This window comes from Dreissena polymorpha, chromosome 6 (genome assembly GCF_020536995.1).
Source record: "Dreissena polymorpha isolate Duluth1 chromosome 6, UMN_Dpol_1.0, whole genome shotgun sequence".
NCBI lineage: Eukaryota > Metazoa > Mollusca > Bivalvia > Myida > Dreissenidae > Dreissena > Dreissena polymorpha.
This window is the reverse complement of record NC_068360.1, coordinates 67,523,400-67,535,334: the sequence shown is the minus strand read 5'-3', so window position 1 is coordinate 67,535,334 and position 11,935 is coordinate 67,523,400. Positions and strand designations below refer to the sequence as shown.

Sequence of the window (11,935 nt, the reverse complement as noted above, 5' to 3'; positions counted from 1 at the left end):
TGCAAGTCATGATTTGCTCCCCATGCATTTAAAATAGGTTTCATGTATGAATTTACTCTGGCTTCTTGTACACTCCTCTTGAGGAAAACCTTGGGAGAGTTCAAAGAACTTCGTACTGCTTCAGGGTATTTCTGTTCATCCACTCCAACAAGAGATAAGAACTCTTCATAGGTAAGATTGTCTTTCACTTCATCTAATTGTTTCTGAATTTTACCAAATATGTCATTCAGCTGTTTCATGTCAGATGACTCATCCAAAGGCTCGAGAATAGTAGTTTGTTTCATGGGTGGAATAGGGAAACCAAATCTGCAAATAGCTTTTTGTTGTTTCCTACATGATTTAGAATGTTTGTGGATCTGTAAGTTCACAAGTTCTTCATTGTCATCTTTTTGACAAGATACAGATGTATCAATAAATGTTGTCACTTCTTCGGCTGAATTTGTCTTGTATCGAGGAGCATGCTCAATCCATACCAGCATATGTATATGAGGTGATCCTCTCTGTTGGAATTCAACCCGATAAAAGAAGTCAGCAATTTTTCCAAGAGGCTCATGATGGCTTTTTGAACTCTATTGATAAATTGTTGAGCTCTATTATCAAAATATCGTACACAAGTAACTGGGTCTTTTGTACAAGTTTAGTTTTGTCAGTCCAAGACATAGCCTCAATATCATCATGAGATAATGTTTTCCCGTTGTTAAGTTTTGACAGTATATTAAGTAAATCATGCCACCGGGTATCTGCTGAAGAAAGAGACATAAACCATGTTGGTAGTCCCAGTTGCCTTATCATTGCAAAAACTTCTCTTTTTTTAGCATCAAAATATGGTGGGGAGTTCCTTAAGCTTCGGAAAATGTAGTAACCCTCATCCAGTCTTACCATTTTGTTAGTACAATCATTATCAAGCATTTCTGAAGCTGTTAATTGCTTTCCCTTTGTTTTACATCTCCTCAGAGCAAGGTGAACCTTATCAGAAACCTGTTTTAACTGAACCTTTTTCAACTTGAAAAATATATTGGAAACATTCGATGATACTCTTCGGTCCATATGCCTTAGTTCAAGTTTGCAAATGTCACTGTAATGTATAGGAACGTCTCTTTCTTCATTTGCTGCTCTTGACTTTCCACAAAATATTGTAGGAAATGACATATACTCGGCATCCTTATCTTGATACAAGCTCAAAGGTGTCTGATCTTCTCCAGGTGCAAATGTATACACATGATCATTTGAGGGATCTGCAGAATCAAGCAATGTATCACTATTACCAACAATATTTTCAGTTTCATAAATTTCACTAAAATGATCGGAATCATAATTCAAGCCTTCATTTTCTTGAGTTCCTGATGCCATTTCTTCACTGAACTCTGTTCCAAGGAACTCCCTGACAGTCTCACTGCAATCTGATGTTATGGTGTTTGCCCAACCGTCATCAATTGAAACACCAGAATTTTTATACATATCACTATGTCTAATCAACCAATGCAGTGCTGTGATAACATGTAAGGGTCTTACGTTTTCAGTGAAATCACATTTTTTGTAACATAATTTTTTCTTCAGTTTCACAGGAATTGTTAAATCAGAGTCAAAAGTTCTTGGTAAGCTTTGTATCACAGGTTGGATATCCACTGGTACATTTACAACATTTCCTTTAATAGACAATTGTCCTCCTCTTGGCAACTCTCTGATCTTCATGAATGGAATCCTTAAAGAAACTAATCTTTCTTCAAGCTGATGCAGTTCAAGTTCCTTTGGTTTTAACGGAAATGCATTCTTATTCTTAACAGACATACATGGAACTTTGTTCTTTTTTACATATTTAATACAAGTATTGCAGACCCATTCACAATTGTCAAGTGATAAATGACCTGTAAAGAATTCTTTCATTACCGATGCAGATATTTTCCCATTGAGTGTGTTTGTTTTTATTACAGAATGCTTAAACCAAGTTTGATGACAGCATGTGCACACAAAAACAGGACCTTCAGCAATAATGCTTTTAAATTTGTTTATACAACTGCTTATGTTATTCCTAAGTGATCCAGCTTTTCTGTTATATTTCTCTTTCAAGTGAACATTTAACGACGCTCTTTTGCTTCTCCGAGAATTTTTATTATGAAGCTTTTCTCGAGATTTATAAGCTAAATCTACACGTCTGGACTGTTTTTTCAGTCTTTCTCCAACACGATACAATTCATTTTTTTGACAATTCTTCATTGATAACAGGTTTTTTTGTTTATCTTTATCTCTTTATTTGGGAATAAGCCTACATTTCCTCATTGATTCTTTGGTCATAGAGCGCTCTTTCTCTGGTCTTCCAGGCACCTGCCTTGCTTTTCTCATTGATTCTTTAGTCATAAGCCGCTCTTTCTCAAGTCTTTCAGGATTCTGCCTTGCTTTCCTCATTGAGTTTTTGGTCATATAGCGCTCTTTCTCTGGTCTTCCGGGCACCTGCCTTGCTTTTCTCATTGATTCTTTAGTCATAAGCCGCTCTTTCTCTGGTCTTTCAGGCTTCTGCCTTGCTTTTCTCATTGATTCTTTTGTCATAGAGCGTTCTTTCTCTGGTCTTTCAGGCACCTGCCTTGCTTTTCTCATTGATTCTTTAGTCATAAGCCGCTCTTTCTCTGGTCTTTCAGGCTTCTGCCTTGCTTTTCTCATTGATTCTTTTGTCATAGAGCGCTCTTTCTCTGGTCTTTCAGGCACCTGCCTTGCTTTTCTCTTTGATTCTTTAGTCATAAGCCGCTCTTTCTCTGGTCTTTCAGGCTTCTGCCTTGCTTTTCTCATTGATTCTTTGGTCATAGAGCGCTCTTTCTTTGGTCTTTCAGGCACCTGCCTTGCTTTTCTCATCGATTTTTTGGTCATAAGCCGCTCTTTCTCTTGTCTTACAGGCTCCTGCCTTAATTTTGTCATACACTGTTTTGTCAACAATCTATCTGTCAACTGCTGTTGATGACTTAATCGTCGTGACTGCATATAGGTTTTCATATAATCATTTCTTTTTCGTATTTTGCATGCAACTGTTTCTATAGGTTCCATCTCTTGTTGTTGGCAGAAGTCCCGTTTCCTTCTCTGTTTTGAAAACTGATCATGGAAATAACTTTGTAATCGTATAGATGAATAATCTTGACATGTTGATGTGTCGGCAACATCAGGAAATGAATGACTAGTACATTGATTCATTTGTTTACAAGAAAATGTAACAGGCAATAAATCAAATTGTCCATTTAAGTCAATAAGCATACTTTTGTATAAGGCATACATGAATGTTATCAGATCAGTAAAGGAACTAAAAGAAATTAACACTGACTTTCCATCAATATCTGACAATCCAGATGGACTATGTGAATGTGAGTCAAATAAGTAATATAGATTTCCACTTTTAAATACAGCAGAACAAACTGAACCAATCATTACAAGTAAGTATGGTGATTTCTGAAATCCTGATTGAAGAGACTGATGCAATGATGGCAATTCTGCAGTAGCTTGTTGAATACAAACTCCAGACAATACTTCACATTTTTCAATATGAACATTTTTGTTTAAAATTTTCACAACAGTTGGTATCTCATCAAAATTCAAGAGGGCACTTTTGAACTCTCCCTTCTCTTTCAGTCCTGTTACAATTGTCTTATATAAACAATCACCATCTATAAGAACGTCATCCAAATTTTGTTTTGAAGAGAGTTGTGCAATATTTGCATAAATCAAAGAACAAAGGGCGTTGTCAGTACACTGATTTCCTCGAGACTCAATACTAAAATTGTGATCGGCCTGATGAAATGATCCAAAGATGACTGTTTGTTTCTTAAATGTTTCTAAAACATTTCTATTGTGCATGTAGTTCTGTGTTTTTGCTCCATATGATTCCGTTTCTCCATTAGTTAAATAACTTACAGAAAAATCTAATTCAGTTAAAAACTCAACACCTGTTTGCTTGACTGTATTGATAGAAGGATGTGATACCTCTGGGATAAAATTCTAATTTTCCTCTTCTGTAATGAAATCTGCTTTGGTTTCTTTGTTGCATTGATCAGACAAATTCATTTTCAAATCAATTAAAGAGTTCAGACACATCTCAGAAACGCTCAAAACATCAAAAGCATCAGACGGCTTCTGGGGCCGGGCAAGCCCGCCGTCTGATTTCAAAGATACGCCCTGAGCATCAGATGGTTTGTGTGGGTGGGCAAGCCCGCTATCTGATATATGAGATACGCCCTCTGAATCAGCGGCTATCAACTGAGAGTCTGAATGGCCCACTTGAGCCTGCCTCCGGAGAACATCCTGCCTTGCTTGTGAAACTTTCCAGGTCTTCTTCCGAGGCATATCAAGGAAACTGCAAAAAAAGCACATTTCATAAATAATTTGGAAGTAATTAAAATTTATTTTTCCTTCAGCAATTTAGCAAACATATTTGAAAAGGATGAAAATAAGAAAGAGTAATTCCTCCTTTTTCAAAAATGCTTCCTTTCTTCCAGAAAACTGCAATATATGGCTTTGGTTTGTTAATGTTTCACATTGTTTTCAACTATCTATTAGTTATATCATGGTGTCAATTCACATATATCCATGAATTCTGGGTTGCAAACCATTGCTAGACAAGGGAGCATTAGTGATTTATTGCAAGCAGCTTTACACATTTTTTTTTTTGTAAAAAAGATTCAATTTGGAAAAGTCAAACAAATTATTGTTAGACTGAAGTAAAAAGTTATTAAAATCCCAAAATGAGAAATGCACCGAAGTCAGGTGCCAAACTGTCAGTACATTTGCCATTGATTTTTGTAAAGACTGCCAAAGAACGAACTCAAACTGTACTATTAATACAGTACCAGTATTAAAGGGGCCTCTTCACAGATTTTGAAATGTTTTGAAGTTTGTCATTAAATGCTTTATATTGATAAATGTAAACATCGGATTTTAAAAGATCCAGTAAAAAATCAAAAATAAAATTTAAAAAAGGAAAAACAAGATGTGTTTGAGAAACACAATGTCCCCCTATATGACCTTTGAACTTGAAGGATGACCTTGACCTTGACCCTTTACCACTCAAAATGTGCAGCTCCATGAGATACACATGCATTTCAAATATAAAATTGCTGGCACCAATATTGCAGAAGTAACATTACATGAGCAATTTTGACCCATATATTTGAAGTAACATTACATGAGCAATTTTGACCCATATATTTGACCTTAAAGGATGACCTTGACCTTGACCTTTCACCACTCAAAATGTGCAGCTCCATGAGATACACATGCATGCCAAATATCATGTTGCTATCTTCAATATTGCAAAAGTATTCATAGAATAAGCGATTTGGGCCACATATATTTGACCTCTGACCTTGAAGGATGACCTTGACCTTGACCTTTCACCACTCAAAATGTGCAGCTCCATGAGATACACATGCATGCCAAATATCAAGTTGCTATCTTCAATATTGCAAAAGTACTCATAAAATGAGCGATTTTGGCCACATATATTTGACATCTGACCTTGAAGGATGACCTTGACCTTAACCTTTAACCACTCAAAATGTGCAGATCCATGAGATACACATGCATGTCAAATATCAAGTTGCTATCTTGAATATTGAAATACTGCAAAAGTGTACATTAAATGAGCGATTTCGACCCATATATTTGACCTTTGACCTTATAGGATGACCTTGACCTTTCACCACTCAAAATGTGCAGTTCCATGAGATACATATGCATGCCAAATATCAAGTTGCTATCTTCAATATTGCAAAAGTTATTGCAAATGTTAAAGTTGGCGCAAACCAACCAACCAACAGACCAACCAACCAACAGACCAACAGACAGGGCAAAAACAATATGTCCCCACTACTATAGTGGGGGACATAAAAAGTAGCCCGCAGCAGGGCTCAAACCAGTGAACCCCGGAATACTGGAGTAAAAGCTCATTAGCCTACTGAGCCATTCTGGCAAAGCATACATGAGAAGCGTATTTTATGCCTTATATAAGCAATCTTTGTAGTTTCACAAATTTAAACGATAACAACAGAACTCTCCAAATTATTCATTTGTCTCGTGTTGCAACGTTTTATAATTTTTAGGTTTTTAAATCGTCAAAAGATGAATATAATGGCTATATTAGATCATGATAAATGTTCCGTAATACTGTTTCCTCACAAATATGATAAGTAAAACGAAAACTTGCAAATCTGTAACAACTTTTTTCAATTTTGTCAATTTACCAAACCGTGAAAAGGTCCCTTTAAGTTAAAAGTTTCCACAAATGCTTTTATGAAGCCTGGTGAAAAATTCATTGAAACTACCTAGCTTCAACAGTTGTCAAATAATAAATGGCAAAGTGTCCAGTGTAGACTGAACATATACTTTATTTATTCAAAATTGAAGGATATGACATCATATTGTTGGTCATCATCATATTGAAAACATGAAATAAATATTTGAACAAGAAATGTTTCCACACAACTCGGATGCCTCCAACTGTAACTTCGTCACTACATAAAAGTATAACTGTGTAAATGTTTTTGTGACCTAGTTTTTTGCTCGTCATGGCCCATGTTCAAACTTGGCCTAGAGATCATCTAGATAAAACATATAACCAAGTTTGGTGAAGATCAGATAAAAACTACTTGAAATAGAGAGCAGACACCATGCTGAATGTTTAAAATGAACTAAGTTACTCTGTGACCTAGTTTTTGACCAGGCATGACCCATATTCAAAACTGACCTAGATATTCTCTAGATGCAACTGCTGACCAAGTTTGGTAAAGATCTGATGACAACTATTTGAATGAGAGAGCAGAAACCATGCTAAATCGTTGAAATGCACTAAGTGACCCTGTAACCTAGTTTTTGACCCAGCATGACCCATATTTGAACTTGACCTAGATATCATTGAGACCGCGACCTTGACTTTTGACCTAATGACCTGAAAATCAATAGGGGTCATTCAAGAGTCATGATCAATGTACCTATGAAGTTTCGTAATACTAGGCATAAGCGTTCTTGAGTTATCAACCATAAACTATTTTACTATTTCGGGTCAGTGTGATCTTGACCTTCGACCTAGTGACCTGAAAATCAATAGGGGTCATCTGCAAATCATGCTCAATGTACCTATATAGTTTCATGATCCTAGTTATAAGTGTTATTGAGTCATCATTTAGAAACTATTTTAGTATTTTGGGTCACCGTGACCTTGACCTTTGACCTAGTGACCTAAAAATAAATAGGGGTCATCTGTGAATCTTGATTAATGTACCTTTATAGTTTTAGATCCTAGGCATAAGCGTTATTGAGTTATCATCCATAAACCATTTTACTATTTCGGGTCACTGTGACCTTGACCTTTGACCTAGTGACCTGAAAATCAAAAGGGGTCATCTGCGAGTCATGATCAAAGTACTTATGAAGTTGCATTATCCTAGGCATAAGCGTTCTTGAGTTATCATCGGGAAACCATTTTACTATTTCGGGTCATTGTGACCTTTGACCTAGTGACCTACACATCAATAGGGGTCATCTGAGAGTCATGATCAATGTACCTGTGAAGTTTCATGATCCTCGGGCATAAGTGTTCTTGAGTGATCATCTGCAAACCATTTTACTATTTCGGGTCACCGTAACCTTGACCTAGTGACCTGAAAATCAATAGGGGTCATCTGCGAGTCATGATCAATGTACCAATGAAGTTTCATGATCGTAGCATTTTTGAGTTATCATCTGGAAACCATCTGGTGGACGGACGTAAGGGCATACGGACAGACATGAGCAAAACAATATACCCCCTCTTCTTCAAAGGGGGGCATAAAAATGGTTAACCCACTACAAAATGAAACCATGCTTTTATATTTCTCAAGAACATGGATTTGAAAACATTGTGTGGGAAAAGGAAAAAAAATCAGAATAAGCCATTCCCCTTTCCACATCATGTTTTCTTATCTATTAAAGAACTGCGAGTCATTAGGATCAGTATGCATTTACGCTTTCAATACATGAAGCCTAAAATATGTTGTTTGATAAAGTGGTTAAAATGAACTTACCTTTGTTACTTGTATTCACAGGAATAGTGTTGACACCCTCAAACTAGACTTATATTCGCCACCAAGACCACTCCACAAGAATGGGTTAAAAAATATACCCAGCACAGAGTCACTATGTCTCTTTAAAGAGTCCAAAATCTCTTCCAATGGAGCTGGTTAAATTAGTTGTCACAAATCATACAAAATAGTCACAATCCAATCAACACACAAAACACAAATATAACTTTTCAAACGTCATTAAGGGTTAATAAATCTTCCTTATGTTTCTCACCTTTAATAGAAAAGAAAACATATATGAATGCAAAATGCCAACTTAACTCTTTGATACCTGTAGACGCATTTATACATTGTCTTGCTGCAGAAAATGTCTGAAAACCTTGTGACAATATGAGAAATTGCTTATGTATAATTTCCCCCATTGTCACAATGTTTTCCAGGTAAAAAAACAAACAAAAAAAACTGCAGTTTGATATTATTGTTTCAATGTCTTCTGCTACAGAATTCTTGCAGGTACAAATGAGTTAATGCAAACAATGACAGAATCCGCACCATCAAATTCATTTAAAAAAAGCACAAAACTCAGCAATTTTTATCAGAAGAAAAAGAGGGAAAAAAACATATATCACAAGTTTGTATAACAAAATAAAGGAATTTACAATTTCATGAAATAAATGTTAACTAGAAAAAATTCTTTTTCCACAGCCTTTCTATTGTCTTCCAAGGCTATTATTTTTTTTTAAAATGCAGAATAATAGTTAAACATTAACAAATTTGTGAATTACCAATGGCACTTTAACAGTATCTTCCTGGTACAGGGTTGAGTTGACGCATGCAAACCCCATTTCTTAGCACTTTTATGTACATGTGCTATTTATTATTAGCAGCTGTTAAGTTTTAGTGGGTTAATGAGAACAAGAAGCCCTGAATAACCCACCTGGAAAACACTGATTTAACAAAAATTAATGTCTAAAGGTGAGCTAAGAATTAGTATCAATGAAATTGGGCAAGCAGTGAACAAACTTGATAGAAAATCACCTAAGGACTATTCCTGCCAAATATTGATGCAATGTGACCATTTGTGTTAAAGAACAAGAGACCTGTTCGTCAGAAACACAATGCCCCCTATTGCGCTGCTTGAAATAAAATTGCCATTTATCATTTGGCAGGTATAGAAATATCTTTAAAGCTTATTACTTCCCTTGATTTTTGTCCAATCCAACCTGGGGGGGGGGGTCTCACAGTCAAATATGACCAAGTCAGACATCACTGACAACAAAGGCCTGTGGTTTAACAAAGAGATCATAGCCAGAGTTCACCATGTATCTATGGACATAAGTTCACAGGTATGTAATGAACACAACTATTAACAAATTTGTACATTGAAAGAAATGGTACTTATATCATTAAAAAAACTTTGACAAATCAATTGTTTGAGTTATAAATAATCAAAATAACAAATGTGTACAGTTACTGTGAAAAGAACTTCAATTCTTTGTAAGGAAATATATAATATCACATTTATAATTTATAAATTACTCCCTTGAAAATAGTTGTGTCTAACAAATCTCTATTTTTTAGTAGCAAATAACTAAAAGCCACTACTGGACTGTATATTCGCCACTCAAAATGTGCAGCTCCATGAGATACACATGCATGCCAAATGTATTAAGTTGCTATGTTCCAATATTGAATAAATATTCCCTTAAAGCTTATGACTTTCCTGGATTTGTATTTTTACAGTAGACCTTGAAGGATGACCTTGACCTTGACCATTTACACGATATGTTGTGTCAGAAAACAAATTGCCGCTACTGCGCCGCTTCGATTTATTTAACAAAATATATGCAAATACATTCAAATGTGCAGCTCCATGAGATACAAATGCATGCCAAATACCAAGTTGCTATCTTCAATATTAAAAAGTTATGGCCAATGCTCAAGGTTTTTTTTCGGACGGACGGACACACTGATGGACAGTTCAACTGCTATAGATTACCTACCGGGGCATAAAAAGATTTTCTAAGTTTTCTATAATTATTGACATAAAAGGAAAAATAAGCCCACCCCTGGCCAACCACTTTAATTTGAGATACCAACACAATTAACAAACTTTGATTATGGTCACCTAAGGACTCTTCCTGCCAAATGGTTGCTGAAATTGTCCGGTGGTTTCGGGAGAAAATTTGTTAAGATTTTCCCTTTGAATGCATATGTAGCACAAAACGTAAACATGCAAGTTCAACGATTGTTCTGCAACCAAGTCTTAGAGGAATCAGATTTCCTTCTTTTTTTCTTTTCACCTCAAGGAACAGACCTAAATTTAAGTTTTATAGACTAGGTTTTTTTAAAGTTTCACAAAACAGGCCTATTTTGGCCTATTTTCAATTTTGCTATGCCTGGGGCAGGGTCAATTTGACCCCCAGATGCATTATTTGAACAAATTTTAAAACAGGTTGACTCAGAAACATTCAGTGAAGTTGCATCCAAATTGAAACAGTAGATTATGAGATTTTTTAGGAAAAGGTACGCACGGAGCAGGACACAGGGCCATGACCATAAGCCCCCGCTGGCTTCAGCAGTGGAGCGTAAAACAATTGTATTAGTATTGGAGATCTAGTGCACACAAACTATGCACTCAATATTAGGGCTGTAACGACACATTTGAATATTCGAAAAAAATCGAATACGGGCTGTGGATGAATCATATTCATAATTCGCCACCTCTTGCAATTGAATATTTGGCGAATACAAACAACATGGTCTTGAGTTTTGAAAGTTTACCATCTTAACTAACTTACAAATGAAGGTTCATACAATGAATTTTTTTATTTAAATGTTCTTCTCCTTATTCCGGTTGTAATCATCATGTTTACCACCACCCACTAAGTTACACAGTGAGATTATCAACAATAATGGAGGGCACCGGTTGAATATTACGACAATGAATTGAAAAATCTTTCGATGGTTGGTTGGTTAATGTTATTTAGATGTATATATGTGTATATATGTGCTATGTAGATGTTTTTTCATGTGATTTAATATGCTTTTTTTATACTCCCCTTCTTGTGTGTTTTTTAAATGTTATAAACATGTATAATGTGTATATATGTGCTATTTATTTGTTGTACTATGTAATTATTGTGCATGTGCTTGTATATGCTTTTAAACATGAATTGTGTGCTATACTTGTTTTAATATCTTAAATTTTAATATAGGTCTGCAATGCTTTGTTTGTACAACTTATAAGTGTATAACATATGTTTTAATTATGAACTATGTAAAAACAGCTCCAATATAGTTTTTAGGTATATTCCCTTTTTGTATCTGTGTGTGTAACTTAAAAATATTATGCTTTTAATGAACATTTTTACCTAATTTTGTGTTTTATATGCTCTAAATATGTCCTTGTAGTTAAATGCTTATATAATATGCTTAATCTTTCTTTCTTTCAGCTCAATATACACTTGTTATATATATACAATTGTTTTGTCGGGAAATAGCTCTTGAGCTAATGTTTATTGTTATTCACATCCGACGTTAAATAAAGATTCTTGTATCTTGTATCTTGTGTCTAGGCAAATATGAGTGATTGATGCTCAAAGATACACACAAAGGATTAGCAGATGGAATTCCTTTTTTGTTATCTTTACTACTAATACTAGCGAAGATATTTCGTCAGTTGCAGTTCATGTCCGTGCCATCTGCAAACAAATCGGAAATAAACAAATGAAATACCGGGGAAAATCGGTACCGAGCGAAAATGCTAAAAAAATAGCGAAAAACGATGAGTACGAAATCAGGGTAAGAAAATTCTTGGCTAAAACGTTTACTTATAGGGTTACTTAGAATTTCTATACGAACAGGTAATACGAGATCATATTTCAACAAGCAAATGTTAATTA

General features: G+C 35.2%; 1 protein-coding gene across 1 annotated transcript; it reads right to left on the bottom strand.

Annotated features, from left to right (window-relative positions):
- Positions 1-2,247: 2,247 nt before the first annotated feature.
- LOC127835776 (neurofilament medium polypeptide-like) lies at positions 2,248-2,844 on the bottom strand. Its single transcript, XM_052362213.1, has one exon. It carries the CDS (start codon positions 2,842-2,844, stop codon positions 2,248-2,250), a length of 597 nt encoding a protein of 198 aa, XP_052218173.1.
- Positions 2,845-11,935: the final 9,091 nt, after the last annotated feature.